The 21,750-nt window shown below is 38.0% G+C and overlaps 2 protein-coding genes across 2 annotated transcripts; both read left to right on the plus strand.

The window, feature by feature from the left end:
• The first annotated feature begins 7,694 nt into the window (after nt 1-7,694).
• On the plus strand, nt 7,695-8,654 carry LOC136244786 (uncharacterized). Its single transcript, XM_066036341.1, has 2 exons — nt 7,695-8,564; nt 8,611-8,654. Exons 1-2 carry the CDS (start codon nt 8,081-8,083, stop codon nt 8,652-8,654), a joined length of 528 nt encoding a protein of 175 aa, XP_065892413.1. The 5' UTR covers nt 7,695-8,080.
• Nucleotides 8,655-8,721: 67 nt separating this feature from the next.
• On the plus strand, nt 8,722-10,797 carry LOC136244614 (uncharacterized). Its single transcript, XM_066036170.1, has 5 exons — nt 8,722-9,549; nt 9,611-9,838; nt 9,894-10,122; nt 10,174-10,215; nt 10,438-10,797. Exons 1-5 carry the CDS (start codon nt 9,442-9,444, stop codon nt 10,740-10,742), a joined length of 912 nt encoding a protein of 303 aa, XP_065892242.1. The 5' UTR covers nt 8,722-9,441; the 3' UTR covers nt 10,743-10,797.
• The last annotated feature ends 10,953 nt before the right edge of the window (nt 10,798-21,750 follow it).

The following is a 21,750-nucleotide window of genomic DNA, read 5'->3' on the forward strand; positions in this document are numbered from 1 at the left end:
GGAAAATTCACTTGCCATTTTATTGAATAAATAGGTTGTTTGTATCATGCAATGTACAAAAACACCTTTTCAATAATTCAATTATGTTGTTATACCGAGATATTAAGTCACAAAGTCTAGTTACGTCACGTTGTGATGCAAGACAAAGAACCGGAAGTACTGTTATTACACACTTTGCAATGGGAAAGGTAGATAAACAGTGAAAGTGCGGGTGGCAATACCAAGCTCTCCTTTTCAACTTCAGTGTTCCAAAATTACTTAAATGTTCTGCTAGAAAACAATAGTGGAATTGTTCTGTAGTTGCCTGTAGCAGCTTAGCCTGTGTGCTTCGCACTATCAACGCTCATGCTTCATTATACTTCACCGAAGTAAGATCAGTTCAATTTGTTTACAGTACAAAGCTGGGTTAGCAGTATCATAAAACAAACTAGTATCTATATTACACTTTCAAGAGTCGCTTCTCTGCCATATAGGGATAATGTCTTGTCAGGGGCGCTATCACAATTGTTTTTCCTTGTATTTCTCTACCTTCATCCGCTGCATTGGACCATTAAATGTATACAAAACATCTAAGAAATAAACTTAGACGTGTTTCGACTACTGTACTGTTAATTTACAGTCTCTTTAACAGGCGTTCTCGAGCATTCTTCACCAGCGTAAATTCACATATTGGCTTGTAACTACTTGCAGTACAAGTTCTTACCATGTTTTAAGTTGTCATGCTAGATATGATGTGAAACTAAATCGAATCTAGCTGTACATGGACGCTTCTGTTGCTTTATTAGCACCTCACAAATACTAAAGTTTCTTTGTCTGATGCGTTATGATGTAATATAATTGACAAACCGCAATACACTAAAACGTGCTATATCTACTAAACAAAACAAAATCTGACTAAATCACATGCACCAACCTATCCCACTAGTAGTAAGGATTGATAATAGCCAAAGTGTATTTTACCATTTCAGTGGACCTTTAATTTGTTGAATAATATAGAACAACAGAAAGACTTGAAAGAAGCCTTGAAAAGATGTTGTAGGATATAAATGAACCAAAGCAGGGCACACAACACGAGGAATACATGGAAACTATCCAAATGCTACTTGTGAAACAGACAAAATTAGGTCCTTCACAATAGACTGGCCAATTGAATTAGAAGGGAGTATATACCCAACCAACGCCGGCGCTCGAGTAATTACCCGTCATCAAAAGCTGACTTGATTCAAATCAAAGTTTAAAATTCTGTATACATGAAAATGAGAATTGAATGTTTTATTTTATTTTAAATGAACGCCATTGGGGGTAAACAAATGCCAGCGAACAGTGGCCCTGGAGATTGCGCTATATGATGTACAGAACGTATCAAGTAAAAAAAAATCAGACATCTATGCCAATACCACTTTTACGAGAAACACAACATTTTTATGTTACTTACATTTTTGTATTACTTTTAGGAGCGGTAACCAACTAATAATATTACTCAGCAACAGTCACAGCCTTTCGTCTCTCGTACTAAATAAATAGAATACGTGTACATTAATTAGAATGTAGCATAACACTGGTGACACATGCCTAAAACACAGAAAGAAGAACAAACTAAAGTTGAAGCAACTAAGAGCGGTAAAGTGAGGAAACAGCCAAAGAAAGCCGTTTAATGGCATAGCATTGATGGTTTTGTTGGTAGGTGTTTCTTGGCAAGAAATTGTCAATGCACCTATCGAACGACACACCTGGAGTTTTCCCAAGTAAGTTGGCCTATACCTTGAGCTACATGGCAATGTATTCTGTAAAGGGCTTCTGCCAATATTAGCTAAAGGCCTATCAGCTTAAACAGCCCTAAAAGACTACTTGTAGACTTATTAATTTTGTCATGAATGAGGATATATTGTATCTGAAGCAAAAAAGACAAACACAATAGTGAATGGTGTAAAGGGACCATCATGGCTGAGAATACTAAAACAATATGACATCATCGATGGCACAGCAATTGATTATATGCATTGTGTACTGTTGGGCGTGGTTAGGTTACTGTTGTCTCTCTGGATTGGATCTGAACACCACAGCAAGGAACACTACATTGGAAGAAAATTAAATGTTATTGACCAACAGCTTGTAAAGATGAACCCACCATCAATTATAACCAGAAAGCCACGAATGCTTTCAAGTACCTTAAAGCATCAGAATGTTGTGCTTTTCTTTTGTATTATTCCTTTCCAGCTCTTCACGGAATATTACCACCACGGTACTATGATCACTATTCATTGTTAGTTATTTCAATTCACACATTGCTACAACAATCAATCACAAGTAATCAACTACTCCATTGTGAAGAAATGATTAAAAGATTTTGGTAACAATTTGAAATACTCTATGGCAAAAGATATATGTCAGCAAATGTACACCTATTATTACACCTTCCTGACACTGTCCGTCAATTTGGCCCTCTTTGGGTGTACCCGTGTTTCTATTTTGAGGGACAAAATGGTACACTCAAGAACCTAGTCCATGGAACACAACATGTTGATTCTCAAATTATAAGTTCCTTTTCATATTATAAAAATCTCCACATTGCAGTTGAGAAATTTTTTAGTGAAAATTCCAAACCTTTTATAGAAGCATTTCAACACCTCCGTTCTACCTATCAGCACAAGGTACCATTTAAAAGTCAACTTATCGGGAATAATATTTATGCATTAGGTAAACCTCAAACTGGTGTTATTGATAGACTATTAAATGGACCAGAAATGGAAGTACTGAAACATTTGGAAGCAGATATCTCGGGGGCAATTGTTGAAATGTTTAGCAGAATTATTTCATAATGCATCAATCCACAGTTGCCAATGGAACAACAAAAGCGTCATCAAACAAAATAATTCAACAGTAGCACATGTACAAGACAAGAATGTTGAGTACGGCATAATCAGGAAAATTGTACATATAAAACCTCACAAGACAATTGCCATTATTACTAAGCTACATCACTAACCACTGCGGTCAAACACTACAATTTCACATATCTTAAAGTGTTCAGTACCATCTGAAACTTCAGAAACAGTTGCCATAAACATTAATAACATTTGTAGTCCTTGTGTGTTTATGTCTTTTACTGATGTTTCAGACACAGTTTACATAGCTGTACTACCTAACTTATTAGAAAAAGACTAAGCTATATTATACTGTACTATGTGTTGATATATATCATATCTTTCTAACTGAACTTTCAATCAATTTTATAATTTGTTTACGTACAAGTGTTCATGCAGGTGTCAAACACACAATTACGAACTGTGCAAGATGGTTTGCTTATGCTGTGTTTCGTATACACTAGTTTCTTATATAAGAATACCAATTTATCCCTCAAAATAGAAGCATGAATCCATTCAAAGCTAGAGCAAATTGACGACCAATATCATACAGTAGATGAACATTTACTAACATGCATCAATCTCTTTCCATATACAGTATTTCAAATTGTCATCAAGATCTGTTCACAGCATAATGTTGAAATAAAACAGATTGTTACAACAAAGTGTGAATCGAATGACTAGCTACGAAGAAATGGAAGAGAATTATACTCTAATGCTTTGGTACTTAAGGTAGGTTGAAAGCTTTCATGGTTTGCAGGTATAACTGATAGTATACAACTATTGGCAGTATCTACTGTATACAAGTCAAATCGCATGAATACCTGCACCAATTAGAGCAGTATACATTTCTGTTAATTTCTGACCTGCAAACAAAAAGGATATATATATATATACCGTCACATGATAGGACAGAGCTATAATTATGTACATTTGCAGTATTCTACATGTACAAATGTCTTACACCAGCTTTCATCCTTTACTATACTAGTACAATATATTTTAGTGACAAAAATGTACGTTGCATGCAATTATCTGGAGTTAATTAGCACTTTGATAACAAATGTTACTAAACTGTATGTGTACAAAATAGAGACATATTAATAAGGGATATGTTTGCTATATGTGTAGGATATGTGCAATTTATGTACAGAGTGCTGCTCTTAAATTGTATTTAAAATGTACTTAAAATGTTGTAGCAGCATGCATGCAGATATACTGCACCCAACATTTTTGTAAGGGTATACTATACAGATGATGGAAGGACTGTAAGAAACATGATTATTATAATTTTGTAATTCATTCTTTAATTCATACAAGATCAGGCATGAGGTGAAGTACTTTGGTACTTGTACTTAAGGACACTTAAGTACACCTTTTAGAGTACTTGTCCTTATACTTAAGTTCTAAGCTTGTACTTAAGGTATTGATAGTCAGTACACTGAACGTCCTTACAGTTACACCATTGACTGCGGCATGGATTCTCGTGATATGGCTATTAAAAACTTCAAAATACAAGCAACTAAGAATACTTCAAGTACTTTGAAGTACAATGAAGTACATTTACATGTATACAAACCATGCAAGTGAATAAGTTGTATATTGGCTCAAAGATAATATATTCCTGTATATGGGATTATGACATGGTCAGCTTTTGCTTGAGGTCACCTGCCACTTGCTGAGTTTTGCTTTGAAAACAGTATTTAAAAGGTTTCCCATCCAGCCTTTTCCCCATCATTTCTCTGATGATCTTGGAAATAGTGGGACTGCTGTTGGACTGCCACAGTTAATTTTATTAAGAAGCAGGCAGCTATGGCAGCTATGTCAACTAAGAAGAAAGTTCCAGCTGTGTTCAAGTGCTATGAAGTACCTAAAGTCTTGCCAGCAGAGAATTTTAAGGCTAAGTGCAAGTATTGCACCAAGGAAATCACTGGATCCATTAGGACTACTAAAAATTGGTAGAAACATATGGTAAGAATACTGTTTTTATTTTACTTGCCCATTTTAAAATCTGCTTTTAATAGAGACGAGTACACGCAACTCTCTTGAAAAAAAAAACAAGATGAAGATAAATCAGTCAGATTCACAGCAAACATTGACACAATTACTGCAGCCTCAAAGAAAATACAGCTCACAACATCCTAGCAGATTTTAGTAACTGATGCAGTAGTCGATTTTGTTGCAGATGACCTCACTCCTCTGTCTGTAGTAGAGAGCAAGCTATTCAAATCACTGTTAAGGATCTTAGATTCACAGTACCAGTTGCCAAGCTGTAAGCAATTGTCCACAGTTTTGTTGAAGTTGAATATGATATGTTAAAAAGAAGTATACTAGACAAGCTGAAGAAGACTGATATGATTAACCTAACAATTGATCTCTGGTCAAATCGACAAATGCGATCATACAGTGGAACCCCTTGGGACCAGGGGTGATCCATAAGTCTGAAAAGTACATATCTCTTAAACTGCGTATAAATAACCTTAGCATAATCAACTACCCTAATAGAACACTCACTACTCTAATAGAACAGTCATTTTCGTAGTTCAGTTAACCGAGAATCTGGATAAGTGGGGCCCGGATAACTGAGGTTCCACTGTACTCGGGCATTACTGGGCACTATATTTCAGATGACTGGAACCTTGAGTCAGTTATGCCTGCATGCAATCGCGTCAGTGGAAGACACACTGGTGATAACATTACGATGTGGTATGATGAAATCATTTCCAATTTTGGTGTGAGGGAAAAGTGAAGCACATGATCACTGACAGTGCATCCAATGTAAAGAAGGCATTTCTGACTCTTCCAGGTTATGAAGATGTTGAAGATCATACAGCCAGCAATGATAGTGAGGCTGAAGGCAAGTCAGAGGCTAAGACGTGTGAAAATGTTTCCCTTGATAAGAGTCAAGTCTTATTTGAACATCATGCCTGTTTTGCACATGTGTTGCAGCTAGTGGTAAAAGATGGCATGGCAAAGGCAGGTCAGATCAACACCGTCATCAAAATGTGCTCTAGTTTGGTATCATTTGTGTGCAGGTCAACAGTAGTAGCTGATGTCCTTAAGGATGAAACTAGGCTACAAGCTGATAAATCAACTAGATGGAATTAAAATGATATGATCAGTGCTTGCTGTTTCAGATTCGGTGTTGTCACAGCTTGAAAACGCTCCCAAGTTAACTATTCATGAAAAAAACCTGCTTCAAGTATAGTGGAAGTTCTAACTCCTTTTGAAGAGGCAACAGAATTTGTTCCGGTTGGCTGTGCTCCATCTGCAGGCTATGTTTTACCATGTATTTGAGGATTATATCATCACATTGACACAACATGGTGTCCAAATACCACTCTGGATTAGTTTGTGGACTTAAACAATCAATACATAGGTGCATGCTACATTATGAAGAAAATGAAACATACATTGTAGCTTGTATCCTAGACCCCCATTTCAAGCTTAGGTGGTGTTCTGATGATGCTAAAAGAGAAAGATCTTTGGATTTGCTTAAAGCAGTGTTAGAAAGATTATCCCCTGCTGCATCAACTGTTGCTGTCCTGCAAGCTGATGAAAATTCTGAGCCTCCACCTAAGAAGAAGAGGAAATCACTTTTTAACTTCATGTATGATAACTAATTCCCCATCAATAGAAAGTCAACAGCAAAGTACAGTCACTAAGCAGGTAAATGAATACATTGAAACTGATACGCTACCAAGAGTTCATAATATTAGTGTAGAGGGAGAGTGTCAAATGCTCAATATAACCCGTACAAACGCACTGCTCGTAGTATCACCAGGAAATTACCGTATATTGCCGCATTTCATCAACACGCGGGCACAGATGACTACACTGTTGATAAGTGAAGATAGTTTTGAAACTCTACGACTTTGCCGACAGATAACGATATTGGACAACGTGAGGCTTCGAAACCCATACTAAGTTAGTCGCGCACTACCGCGTGTTTGTGTGGTGCGCGTGTAATGGCATTCACTTAATACTACGATGGCTGGAACTCCTAAACGACCAAGCGATGACCCTCAGAGGAGCGATAAGAGACGTCGAGTTCTTGAACTGTCTGAGTTTAGTTCTATGAATCAGGTGAATTTATTCAATAGCGTAACATTACGTCGAAATGAACCTTTTGTTCCCAGCAGCAAGGAACAGTACAGTATCCGCCGCCTACAGTAATAGCACCGTTGGCGTTCCACCCAGCTACCCAGTTATTTGGTCAACCAATGAATCAATTTCTAAGTAGGCCCATGTCACAGTCGATTTTGGGACGAACACTACTGATACAGCCGGCTAATCCATCTCACCAAGTTGTACAGCCGGCTAATCCATTTCACCAAGTTGTACAGCCAGCTAATCCATCTCATCAAGTTGTTCAGCTGGCTAATCCATCTCACCAAGTTGTACAGCCGGCTAATCCGTCTCACCAAGTTGTCCAGCCGGCTAATCCATCTCACCAAGTTGTGCAGCCGGCTAATCCATCTCACCAAGTTGTGCAGCCGGCTAATCCATCTCACCAAGTTGTCCAGTTGGTTAATCCATCTCACCAAGTTGTTCAGCTGGCTAATCCATCTCACCAAGTTGTACAGTCATCTAATCCATCTCACCAAGTTGTCCAGCTGGTTAATCCATCTCACCAAGTTGTACAGTCGTCTAATCCATCTCACCAAGTTGTCCAGCTGGCTAATCCATCTCACCAAGTTGTCCAGCCGGCCGTTCAGTTACTTCCACCTCAATGTACATATTTGCAGTCCACAGATTCACCTGATACGTTATCCCTACCAGTGGATAACAATGCGGGAGCTATACAAAGTACAAGAGATGATCTATCTTTTGAAAATGTATCTAACAAAGGGAGGTTGAAATATCCTGATCTTGTTTTCATTAAAACTGTTTGTGAAAAGAAAGAAGCATTAGAAGTTGTGCAACGTTCATTGTACTCACTACCAGGAAATAATCATCTGTCTGTTGCTAGAATTTTATTTTTATCAGCAGAATCAAATGGCTTTACTTATGATGTGCAAGTGTTGTTTACCTCAATTCGCGCGGGTACGGTTAAAAGTTTGGCTGACTTTTTTGCTGTTTGTGATATAATTTCAAGAGTTGGTGAGTACAAGTTTTGTCCTGGATTTGATGTAAAGCGTTATTATGATGAGTATCATTCCGTCATCCGATACCATATCAATGGTGTTCGTAAGTGGGAGAAACCTTTCAGTCGCATGGATTCCAAGAGTTGTTTGCTGTGGCATCAGCTTGCAAAGAATGCCAGCAAAGAAGATAAACTTAGCTTTGCAGTCATGTGCAAGAATTGTAAGCGTCTTCAATATAATTTAGACATCCAGAAACGAAGATCTACAGTCAGTCCTGCAAGACGGATTGCCAGGCAACAGCCATCTTCTTCTTTCAAATTAAAGTACTTGTCTCCAGCAAGTGTTGCTCAACGAAAGAAGGCTACACAGACGGAGAGATCAGCTGACAAGACAAAGCTGGCACGGTGTGCTGAGTTAGAGGTCACATTAGATGATGAGCAATCAGATGAGTTGACTAATATAATGAATAAGATTGAGGAGGCCAATGAAGATGAGTTGGAAAAGATTTTCAATGAAGCTGATGAACATTCAGTAGGAGAGTCAATCCGTGCTGCTTGGGAAAGCAACAGACAATCTACTCAACAAAAGTTCTTTAAGGATCAGCAGATCAACAGTAAGTGTGTTGCTATTAACTCAACATGTTATTATTTGTTTTATAGAGAATGGATGCCGCAACAATCGCTGGAGTTTAGTAACTATATGAATAGGTATGGCCATTAAACTATATGTTACATAGCTATTTTTATCTTGTCCTTTTTTTTACTTAGCCCTTGCTGTTTTTATACGAAGTCCAGCAGCATATGAAGCTCTTAAGAGTTTTGACATACTGCAGTTACCCTCCCGCTCAACTCTCCAAGCATACACAGGAGCATTTCAACATGAGGCTGGTGCTGCCACTGAATCTATCAGCAAGCAAGTAGAAAGATATAGGATTTTCCAACAGTCATGTGAAGCTGAGAACAAACGAAAACCCCTATCAACGGGTATACTTGTTTTTGATGAGGTGAAGGTTGTATCCTCATTGATGTGGAATTCTAGAAGTCACCGAATTATTGGGTTGGCAATGACAGAAGAGACGCAAGCTTCTTTACATGATGTATTTCAGCTTTTTGATAAAGACCACCGTACCAAGCAGACAAATTATATACTCCAATTCCTGTGGAGGGATTTAACCTCATCTTTTGATATCGTGGGCCCATTTTATACAAGCAATGAAACCATGCAAGCTAAATTTATTTGTTCTTCTGTATTTCAGACCCTCAAACTTTTCAAGGTACTTATATATAGTTGTATTGTGCTTTACTCTAGATAATGGAACAAAGTTCATTAAGTATTGGTGTTACCATTATATTATTTTACCCTGTATGTCTGATCATGCGCGTAAAACACCTTTGTTAACATAGGTACATGACTTGAGGACATGTTTGCTAGTGTGTGATGGTGCAGCTCCCAACTTAGCTGCATTGAAGTTAACACATAGATTCCAGGGTATGTATAGCTTATCTGATGGTCCAGATCCATACGCTGTCAGACCTTGGTTTGTGAACCCTCATGATCCACTCAATAGAATTTACTGGTTGATATGCCCCAGTCACCAGGTAACCTGTAGAAATCTATTCACATAACTATATCAGATTATTGCATTGTTTCACACAACAGTTGAAGAACATGATTAATGCTCTTTTCTCCTCACAAGAAGGGGGAACGAGGACATTTACTGCTGCGGATGGGACCACTTTTGGGTGGAAGGCAATTTTAGATTTGTACTCCAGAGAGTGTCAGAGGAGAGACCAGGGGCATGCAAGAATGATCCCCAAACTTCGTGAAGTGCACGTTCTTCGAGATGCATGGACAAAATTAAATGTCTTGCCTGCAAAGATTATGCAGGTGGGTTTTCATTGTATTTTGTATACCTGCGTAGCTATATGGACTTTATATGTAGCAAGAATTGGTAATGTCTGAGTTGCACCACTATCTTACGTCTGATCCTGCACCAGATGATGTTGCCAGTGTGAAGTATACTTTGCAATACTTGGAGGCGTGTAATAAAATTTTCGAGAAAGGACTTTTGAGTCATGACAAAATATGTGATGTGGATAGTAAGGTTCTACATTCCATTTCAACAGGATTTTCCTTCTTTGAAAAGTGGCATGGAGATTTATCACGAGAAGGTACTTGTTAAATATTTTGTTTAAGTGATATTGTACTTTATTTTAAAATAGGTGGTCTGGAAACACTAGATCCAAGGTTCTTAAGTTGGCAAAGTAAGTTAGTGTTGTGATTCACTAGGCATACACCATAAATAATCATGCAGTGGAACTTGTCTTAGAGGTCACCTGTTTAGAAAGGCCACATTTCTATAAAGACCAGTTGAGAGATTTGTACTAACCCACCACCTATTAAGGCCTGAAACAATGACCGTTAGAAGTTCCATTGCAGTGTTTAGACACTTTCAACATCATTATTTGATTAACTTTGTTCCGTAGCATTTGATTTACTGAGGATTTGTGTGTACGGCTTTTCAAGTTTTGTACAAACATTTTTGGAGGAGTTTCCTGACTATTTTATAAGTCCAGTGAGGCTATCAGGGAGTGCTGCCGAGACTTTGTTCAGTCAGCTTAAACATACTGCTGGTGGAAAGCTGAGTTCGGTCAACTACGTTACAGCTAGGGCAGCACATCTCATTAAACACAGTGTGGCTTACCATCATAGTTCTGTTAACTACAGGGACGTTCCGTTACATTTGTCAGACACTGTGTTACAGAAAAAGAAATACAAGCATAAACAATAAGAAAATTCAATTACATAAAGAATGTTATTGTTTTTATTACTGTTTACTTTTAAGATTAATGTGGTGTGTCAAAAGTGAGTCGCGCAAATTTTGGCCAGCCAGAGTTGCAGAACCCTTGTTTGCCGCACCTTTGTGTTTAAAAGAATCTAAGTATTCTTGTATCCTGGTATGACATAGTTTATGTGCAAGCTCCTGGAATACACTATCAACAGCAGCACATGATATGTCATCAAATCTTGGTACTTTATCAACTGCCGCAGTTAGAAATAACGAGTGGATATTCGGATCACTATAAAGTGATTCTACAACCACTGTCAAAATATCTGCTCCTTCTTGGCTGAAGTTAGCATCATTAACTTTCTTAGTAGTTGCTGTGTCAACAGTTCTTAAAAATGGCAACAATTCCCTACAAGGGAAGTACATGAAACCCTCATCTCGATATTTTAAATAATCTGGGACATGGTCCTTGTCTTCTGTTTTGTGCACGCTGAGTTGTTGCAATATAGTTATTTGTTGTGAAACTTGCTCTTTCTGGTTCAAACTGCAGCTCTTTATTTTAGCATATCTACTGTGCAGCATGCTACATATTGCTGCACCTCCAAAGCGGAAGTATACATCTTCTGATTCAACACTAGCACTGTCCAAAATTTGATTACTAGGCTCAATTATCCTGTGGCATTGCCGTAGCAATTCTTCAAATACACTATCACAAAACAAAATCAAAAATTTCTTGGCATTTGCAAGCAGTATTCCACACAAACTTTGTTCCACTTTGAACGAACACCTACTACACTTTCAGCAACTGGGTCTGAGGGGTGGAGACCAATTAAAGATAGCTCCATATTTTTATCCATCAAAAAATAACTGCAATGCTGGAGCCATTTAATTTGAAGCTGCATGTGTCGTTCTTTACATTTTGAGCACTCTTCATATAAGGTGACGAACATTTGCTGCAGATGATCTGTTAAGAAGCTTACAGAAACTGAATTAACTGAGTCACAAAAAGCCTTCAAATCACTTAAATTTACTGGCAGTTGTTTACGAACGTTAGCTAGAGCAATAGTGGAAAGAATTTCAGGACGCAAATTGCAAATGGAGGATTTGATGTTATTCTTCTCGCTCTTATTCAATGATTTTCTCTTACGAGTACCCACCGTTTTTGACGATGCACCACCATCCTTTGTTGTAGCTGGCTCGGTTGTAGCTGAAGACTTTCCTTTTTGTAATTTCCTTCGCTTTGGTTGTTGACGCGGCTGCGGATTTTCCTGTGGCTGATCGGTGTCTTGCATATGTTCCTCTTCTTGTGCTACTTCACCACTGCTTGGCGATAATTCTGTTGTACTACGTCTTTTTTGAGTACCCACCGTTTTTGACGATGCACCACCATCCTTTGCTGTAGCTGGCTCGGTTGTAGCTGAAGACTTTCCTTTTTGTAATTTTCTTCGCTTCGGTTGTTGACACGGCTGTGGATTTTCCTGTGGCTGATCGGCGTCTTGCACATGTTCGTTTTCTTGCTCTACTTCACCACTGCTTGGCGATAATTCAGTTGTGCTACGTCTTTTTTGTGCTCTTCCTCGTGTTCTACTTTCCATTACTATCACGTGTCAACAAGCGCGTGTCAATACAAGGTATGGCCTCGTTATCGATAATAAATAAGCGTCCGGAATAAGCGCATTATAGTATATGCGCGTATGGAAAAGAAAAGGGGTTGGCTTCTGTGGGTTGTTGACACTGCGACGTGCTAAATCGGTACTAGTAGAAGTGCGTTTGAAGCTCCCATACTCCGTTCGACACTCTCCCTCTACACTAATATTATGAACTCTTGACGCTACCAATGGCCCAAAATCCAGCAAAGTATTGGTAAGACAACCAAAAGAAATATTCTCTGATTTCAAGGTTAGCAAAAGACATTCTAGGGGTACCATCTTCCTCAGCGCCTGTTGAGAGACTTTTTAGTATTGCAGGAAAGGTATTTACTCCAGAAAGATGTTGCCTTAGTGATGGTAGATTTGCACAGTTTATGTTTATTAAGTGCAACCAAAACTACATAATGCAATTGTAACACTAAGCATGGACTTTGTAAATGTACATTTGTACTTAAATACATTCAAAAGTACTTGTACTTTACTTAAGTACTTTCACATGTATTTTGCCCCATGCTTGTACAGGATGCTGATGTGGTTGTTGAACATACCATTGGAGCGAAACAGGAGAAGATGCTTCTTGGGAACATTTGCCCATTAGAACTTAACATGACAGTCAACTCATGCGTTGGTGACTTCAGAGTAGAGCTGGGCAACATTTTGATATCATCATAATTACATCGTGATATTTGCTTCTAATATCGCCTTCAAATTGTGATATTGTAATATCTTCTCTGTTTTAAACAATGACCATTGTGATACAAATCTCACCCAGACACTGGCAACAAATCTACAGAGTAGTAGTCATGAAGTATTAACAATCCCGTTTCTGGTTTGTGCAATGGAATTTTTGTGTGTATTGGCATTACATTTAAAACGTTTTGCAAAATTGCAGTACAACAGCAAGGAACAACATAAAAGTCAGCTATTAATGAATATACTAAGCTGTGAATACTTCACTGGCACCAGATGGAAAATAAACCTTCCATGATAGAGAAGCTGTTTGCATAAAGGGAATCATGGTTAACACGAAGGGTGTGGCAAAGATTCCAACAAACAGGTATACTGATATGCCCTAATTGTCTGGCTAGTAGTGATAATATTGCTTAGGGTACTGCCAGCTCATATGCGATGTCAACAAACTGGGCTTTGCTTGGGCACACAGAGCAACAATTCTTTCAATGTTGTATTCACGGACAACTGTAGCAATCAACTGGAGAAACACATATGGCATTGGTACAAGCAAGGGAAGCCACTAAGAATAAAGCCTAGTATGCATGAGTTGTTTTGACATCACATTTTCATAGGGCAAAGTACCCAATCAAAGTACATGTATGGGCTGGCATCAGTACGTACGGGCAAACAAGAGTCTGTATTTTTGAAGGTAACAAAAGATTATATCACTGGATAGTTATATTAACAGGAACCATGAACACCTCAGTGTATGTAAACTTCCTACAGTGAACACTGCTGCCTTTCACTGGATCAGTCTATCCTGACTCACACAGATTCACGCAAGACAATTACCCCAAACACACTTCCAGGATGGATCAGACATTTCTGAGTAACAACAAGGAAGATTCCTACTGAATCACCAGACCTGTATCCCATTGAGAACTTGTGGCATGAAATGAAGAGTACATCAGAAGAGAAACCTAATGAATCAGTAGAAAATGTGGAATTTTGGGGTCAGTGTCTGTTGAGAAGTGTTGATAATATACAACACCTGGACAAAGTCATAACAAGAGTCATCAAGCTGGGCAGAGCAGCCACAGGCTATTGATTGTATAAACAAAAAAATTATCAATTATTTACATTAAAATGTATAAAATAAAGGTAGTCTGAAATTTGAAATTACAGAGAGCCCCGTAAAGTTGTTTACCAGGATCAAAATACCTCAATTCCACATCAATGTTTCTAACCCATAGGACACCGGTGGGAATTGGCAAAAAACCTAAATGAGACCCCATCCTCTTATGCTGTGTGTTAGTATTGCAACATATCCGTACTTTGAATAGGACAATCAACTCCAGCAGAATGGATATGATATACCGTATAGAGGGTTTTTCTTATGGACAAATATACTTACGAAAATAAAACCATGTGACACTTAATCTCGCGAGGTGACAAATTCGCGATATAAAATTCCTCGTACGAATTTAGTACTTGTTATAATAAATGTTCGCGCACAAGGTGGAAAGCAGTGAAATTTGTTCTCTTTGCCGTGTTTCTTTGCATATACGCTTTGTATTCACGATGAATTGATGCAGGCGCCTGAAGTTTGCCAGGAAACAGGTAGGGCAGCCGCGTTCAGCAATGTTTGGTGAAGAAACACGTGTTGTGTAGGAGAGAGAGCAACTGATTGAACTGTAATAAACTATCAGAAAACTGTTATGTACAAACAAGCACCTGGTTTGTTATTGAACATTCCAACCGACAGTTTTAGACTACAGGTGCTAAAAACCTCGCTATATTGCGAAGTGCCCGAAACGCGAGATTAAAGTCCTCGCGATAAAAACCAGCTATACGGTAGTAATCCAGGAAGGTGTAATCCTGGTTGGTTATACTGTATGTAGGAAAGCTTACAAAAAATCACAATATACAAGTACACGAAAAAATTAGGAATTTTCAACTAGAATAGGGACCATAGCACATCAATAAAAAGTACTGAAACAAGTTGGAGTGGTCCATGACAGTAAAACAATAAGAAGTGTTATATCCCTACTGTGCTCAAGATACCATAACAGAAATGTACAGTAGGGATATAACATTTCTTATTGTTTTACTGTCACGGACTACTCCAACTTGTTTCAGTACTTTTTATTGATCTTGAGCACAGTAGGGATATAACACTTCTTATTGTTTTACTGTCATGGACCACTCCAACTTGTTTCAGTACCTTTTATTGATATGCTATGGTCCCTATTCTAGTTGAAAATTCCTAACTTTTTCGTGTACTTGTTTGTTAACTTTTTTTGTAAATAATTTTATCAAGAATTGATAATATATGATGAATAAAAAATTGGAAATTTTAAAATGGGAATAGGAATTGCTGAAAAAAAGCCACAAAACAAGAAGGGATTGCTGGGGTGGTAATGTAAACCACAAATCCCTATTTTGACTCTCTGTCATAAATCTTTACATGCATGCTCTGTCATTTTGCAAAGTGAGTCAAAATAGGGATTTGTGGTTTACATTACCACCCCAGCAATCCCTCCTTGTTTTGTGGCTTTTTTTCAGCAATTCCTATTCCCATTTTAAAATTTCCAATTTTTTATTCATCTAGTTTGTGTACTTTTTATTAATTCAGTAATGGATTATGAAGAAGACTGTTGTGAATACTGTAATTTTGCATTCTGCATAGTAACACCGTCAACATTTCAGTACACACATGAAACTGATCAAATCGCAATGTGCATACAGACTGAGAGTCTCCTAATATGAGCTACAATTTACATTACTGGTGCCTTTAATAGCTGCCAAATTCAATGCAAGGATTGTTGTTATACACTTGACTGCATTATACATCAGGGTGAACTCCCTTCAGACTAGAATAAGGCATATGTAACACCAGTGTACTAATCCATCAAACTATAGACCTATATCATTTACCAGTATTTGCTGCAAGTTGTTGGAACATATCATCTCCTCAGCAATATCTTCTCACTCTATTGACTACAATATCATGTGTACAACTTAACATGGATTTCTTTGATTAATAATGAAAACTGTGGTGAATAGTGTAATTTTGCATTCTGCATAATAATGCTGTCAACGTTTCAGTACAAACATGAAACTGATCAAATTGCAATGTGCATACAGACTGAGAGTCTCCCAATATGAGCTACAATATACATTACTGGTGCCTTTAATCGCTGTCAAATTCAGTGCAAGGATTGTTGTTATACACTTGACTGCATTATTAGAGTATTTAATCTAGATAACCCGCCCACGTACAATAATCACGGAGCGAAAAAAACCACCCATATCAAAACTTGTGTCAGGTTTTCCAGATACTACTGCAAACACGGTTGCGTTATATCAATATTAAACAACGGCGAGAACTCAATCAGGAATGCAGAAGGACAAAATATAGCAGTACCTTATTATAACTTGTCTTGTACGGTCGGAATAATGTTTATAGATCTTTGTAGTGTACAAAAATTCACTCTCCTTCATCACAACAGTCCATTTAGAGGTTGTAAAATGACAAGAAATGCCGCTCGGTCGGTCCCTTCTCCATTAAAAATGTATCGCGTGACCTGGACTTGGTGACGTGCTCATTACATAATCCCCTGTACCCAAGGGTCCAATGGATAAAGTCCATTTGTACGGTCGGAACCTTATTTAGGGGTCTTTTTAGCACATAAAAATCCAACCTATTTTCCAACAAAGGTGGGTTTAAACGTTGTAAATCGACCACAAAGGACGCGCATTGAGCGACTGCATCGCGTGACGTGAAGCGCTCAATACATAATCCTTTGCAACAAAGAATCCGATCGCCTAAGTCCATTAGCACGGTGGGAAATGATTACTGTTTTCGGCGCTTCGAAATGATATCGGTTTTATGGCAGTTGTAGTCGGTTTACTGACTGTGCTAATGGCTCAAACTCTCGCTCAATCTTACAACATTAACAAGTGAGTAACCCTATAAGTGCGATAATATAGTGTTACCTAATGCGGTTTTGGCTGTGGTTGTCATTTAATTTACCCTGCCTCTGTGGTTGTGTTTAAGCTCCTAGCTGGAATGAATGAATGAATGCCTACAGTCTTCAAGATGTACTTATACATCATATACACATGTTTACTTATAGCTTCTACTTATGGAGCATATCGACACCAGGGAAGAATGGCGTACCACGTATAGATTAGACTGAAGACCCTGCAGCAAAAGTCACTCCAGAAAATTTAACATCAAACCAACTTCTTTTGGAAAGAGTGATCACTAAAGCATTAACAGATAACAAAATACAACTTCAAATCACAGACACTATCAGAGCTGCATTCAGAGCAAAGCTTTGGAGAATGGGCCAGCTATACACAAGGTTAGGAACAAACAATCGAAATACACAAATACAAAAGTGGATTCAGTCAGATTGGTGTTTAACGGTAAATGAAAACGAAGTTGCTCATCAAGTTCTAAGCAGAAAACGAGAATCAGAACAGTTGGAAACAGAAACACGAAAACGAAAATGCCTTGAACAAAGAGTTGCTGATCTGGAGAGCAAAGTACAGGAACAACAGAAAATAATTGGAGAACAGAGATCTTATTTGAAAAAGCCAATTGAGGACTGCACAAGGCAACATCAGCTCACGAGAAGAAAGAAGATTTTTGGACAAGTTACAGACTATTTACGTGCTGAGGGATATGATCCCTGTTCCTTAGAAGTAAGAAACCAAGCTGGACATTCTGAAACATATGACCTCAGTAGTGAAAAGCTATCAAGAACAAAAACCGTGTTCACATCAGATTACAACAAAGTGCGATCTTCATATTAAAGACAAGTTCACAGTACCATTTGAAGCATACCATGAGCTGAGTATGCTATCCGATTTGCCTAGTTCTAGCCAGGTAAGAACATTAACAGCATCTCTAAATTCTCAGTTTACGATAAAAAACTGCCCAAACAACATTACTGGGGTCCAGCAAAGTATAAAAGAAAGAATAAACACCGCATAAAATACCTAGTGCAACAGAACACCAAAGCAGGAAAGTTAACTTCATCAACTATTAGGATAAAATTAACCGGAGATGGGACACAAATTGGAAGAGGGATAAAAGTGGTCAATATTGCTTTTACAGTGACTGATGAAGGGGAAAAGGCTAACTCTGTACTGGGGAATTACAGTGTTGCAATTCTAAAGGTCATGGAGAAATATGAAGAGTTGGCTGCAGGGTTACAAAACATCATCAATGACGCAAAAAACTGTGATGTAATACAAGTAGATGGCAAGCAGTACAACATAGAGTTTTACCTTGGAGGAGATTTGAAGTTCTTGGCAATTGTCTGTGGAATTGAGGCTGCAAATGCAGAATATGCTTGTGTGTGGTGCAAATGTCCTAAAGATAAGCGAGATGACATGACCATGGAGTGGTCACTTACAGATGTCAGCAAAGGAGCCCATACAATTGAGGAAATTTCAGAAAAGTCCGCCTTGGGGAAACACAGCAAAGAAAGGTACAACTGTTGTCACACACCAATGTTTCCATTTATTCCCTTTCAAAGGGTAATAATAGATACGTTGCATCTGTTTCTCCGCATATCCGACAATCTGACTGACATGCTAATACGAGACCTTAGGATTCAAGATGACCTAAACAAGAAAAGGAAAAACAAAAGTAAGACAAATTTAGAAATCTACGAACAACATCTGAATGAGACATGTGAGATACACTTCAAATGGAATGGTGACACTAAGGAACTAAAATATCGTGACTTGACTGGTCCAGAGAAAATCCAACATTTCAAAAATACAGATCTGAGCGAACTATTTCCACTTCTTCCCAACATCAAAGAAATTCAAAAATTATGGAGCAATTTTTTTACCATCATCAATGATATAAATAAAAAAGATAGTGAATCTGATGAAATAAGTACTAAGACAAAAGCCTGGGTAAATGATTTCACATCAGTCTATCAAGCAAAAGATGCAACTCCATACATACATTCATTTGCCATGCATTTTGCAGAGTTTATGAAGTTGTATGGCAGCATTACCACTTTCAACCAGCAAGGTTTGGAGAAATTAAATGACATCACCACCAAACAATTCCAGAGATCAACAAACCACCATGACATTCAGGTTTTACAACAGATTCTACAAAAAAGAAATAGAATTTAACTATTGGAAGATCAGGGATTTCAAAGAATAAAAATGAACAAAAGTGTAGCATATGTAAACAGCGTGGACATAACAAAAGGACATGTATACAAGTATAATCAGTTATATATTTTCAACTTATATTTACTTAAACAGGTACAAACCTTCATCCTATATGCATGTCACAATGGAAAACTATGTGTACACGTGACAGAGGCAAGATACACAACAGTAACAATACTATTATACAATACATGTAATGAGCAACCACATATTCGTTCAGCATGTACTCTTTAATCTATGGTGATATTAGTTTAATACCAGCTAGCTTCTTGCCAGTTCCAGTACGCTTTGGTTTATCTCTAGATTCCATTTTGATCCCAGTCCCAAATGGTTATACAGGAGTAACTACTTCCTTGTAATTCGAACACTCCACATGAAACTAGGCGGGAAGGATCAACTTGGCTACTGATAAATCATCGTTTGACGATCACGCACAGCTGCATACCATATGTCACAATCCAGCGATAAACTACGTTCACTTCATTCTGTAAGTACCCATGAAGCTATGAAAACCTCGGTTGAACTTCAATCCATTTAATGCACCCATTCGTTCTAAATAAAGCATAGCATCTTCGTGTTTCACGTGTGAGTTTCGAGACCATGCTATGGAGATGCACTTCGCTATTGTATGAAGGACGATCACTGTAATAAAGGAGGACGATGATTCAGCAGGATCAGATGCACTGCACTCTTCTTTCCCCCTGGCTTGTGATGGTGAACCTTAGGCTTGACAGGTATGGCCACTCGAAACTGCATGCGTATCAGTTAAGATTTCTGACCATTGGGTCGATTCAGTGAGTCAAAAAACTCCGTCTTTATTTAGAAGTAACTTAGTGAACTCAACTTTGATAGGCTGTAACTCAGATGTATCTCTTAAACCACTGCAAATAGTTTTGTTGATGGTAAACCAGAGTAGCTATGTGTACCAAAGTAGTAGTTATAGTCCTGATCAGGTTTTTATGAGAGCTCAGCTGACTGTGAAGCAGTGTAGTGTGATTTTTTCTGTGCTGATTTAAGTATTATTTGCTTTTCTAGCATGTTTTCTGACAAAGGAAGACTTTATTGGTGTTTGGTTTACTATGAAAATGCTCTCAGATTCAATCTTGTACTGTTCAAATTTCAAAATTTTCCACTTTCAACATTATTATTCTAACATGCACCTATTCAGTGTTGTGCAATTGTGAGAGGGGTGCATCATGTACTTGGTTGTCACGGAAGTTACCCTATAGGCATTTTTCACTGCCAGATGTTTTGTGCCATATATCTGTAATAGGCCATATGTTTTGTGTGATATCTCTCTAATATATAGGCACATCAAATCACTGCCCAGGCTACCATAAAACTAATGTATATTGCTTGTACCCAAATTCAATTTTGTAGATAAGTTGAACCTGACTGACCAGGTTACCTTCATTTACTTTATGAACTTTAGAGAATCTGTGCTAACATGCAGTCATGTCTTTTTCCTTGATTTGCTGCCTTCATTACTGCAGCAAAACTGATTTACTCTGGTCGCTCATCATATGTCTAAACTGGCCAGTAAAGTTATCACCAAACATGTCGTTTGTAAACAAACCAATAGCCTAGGTACCTGTTTAATACAGCCACCTGCCTATTAAGGCCAAGAAATCTTGGCCAATGTAGACTGGTTCCACTGTATAAGGATAACAAAGAAAGGGGAGTCCAGAAAACACGGAATAATGGAACAGCGGAATAACGGAATTACATTCTTAATATTTTACTACTATATATACAGTCTATAGCACAGAGAATCACTAAGGCGATCCTCAGGGCGATCTTTAAATAGAACTAGTACAAACTAACCACTCTAGAATAATCTAACTGAGCTAAAATTCTTTCTAATACACTTTACTACAAAATCGCTACAACACTATAAGTTCTTTCTGCTACAGCTACTTATAACACCCATCACATGCAAGTAACTGCCCAAATTTATTAGTGACAACACTACAACCTAAGAAATCTCCATCCTAAGTATTAAAACTGATAGGGGCAGGGGCAGCACTAGAGATTCTACTCTCATTATTCCTTATTCTGTGTTTTCTGGAGTCCCCAAAGAAAGGCATATGCGTAAGCTGGTTGTTGCATATTAAATATTACAAACATGTACACTATAGTGTACACCCCTCACCTGTTGTCACTCTGCCAAGAATATAATTACGATGACTCAGACAATAACGGTGAGCATTCAGGCCACTCTAAAACAACTTGACTACTTTTTTAACCTTCAAACTTGCTTCAGTGTTGTTGCATTTATTAAGGGAGCATTTGCACATAGCGAGGTAGAACAAAAGCTTTACTCTAGAAATCTAGCTACCCTGGAGTAACTGAAGTGTCTAGCTTTTAGATCTACTACATAGTGAAGTGGTCTTATTAGTAAGGTCATGAAGTACTGTAAGTTTGGTACTTGCAGGGGCGGATCCAGACTTTGGCTCTACTCTAGATCAAAACTGTAAGTC

This window comes from Dysidea avara, chromosome 14, assembly GCF_963678975.1.
Source record: "Dysidea avara chromosome 14, odDysAvar1.4, whole genome shotgun sequence".
NCBI classification, from domain to species: domain Eukaryota; kingdom Metazoa; phylum Porifera; class Demospongiae; order Dictyoceratida; family Dysideidae; genus Dysidea; species Dysidea avara.

Excerpts from the sequence above, each read along its gene's own strand:
- LOC136244786 (XM_066036341.1), top strand. The coding sequence starts at position 8,081 with ATGGATTCCAAGAGTTGTTTGCTGTGGCATCAGCTTGCAAAGAATGCC. Across the intron at positions 8,565-8,610 it reads TAAGGATCAGCAGATCAACA|AGAATGGATGCCGCAACAAT; the intron begins GTAAGTGTGTTG and ends TTTGTTTTATAG.
- LOC136244614 (XM_066036170.1), top strand. The coding sequence starts at position 9,442 with ATGTATAGCTTATCTGATGGTCCAGATCCATACGCTGTCAGACCTTGG. Across the intron at positions 10,123-10,173 it reads TGGAGATTTATCACGAGAAG|GTGGTCTGGAAACACTAGAT; the intron begins GTACTTGTTAAA and ends ATTTTAAAATAG. Across the intron at positions 10,216-10,437 it reads AAGGTTCTTAAGTTGGCAAA|CATTTGATTTACTGAGGATT; the intron begins GTAAGTTAGTGT and ends TTTGTTCCGTAG.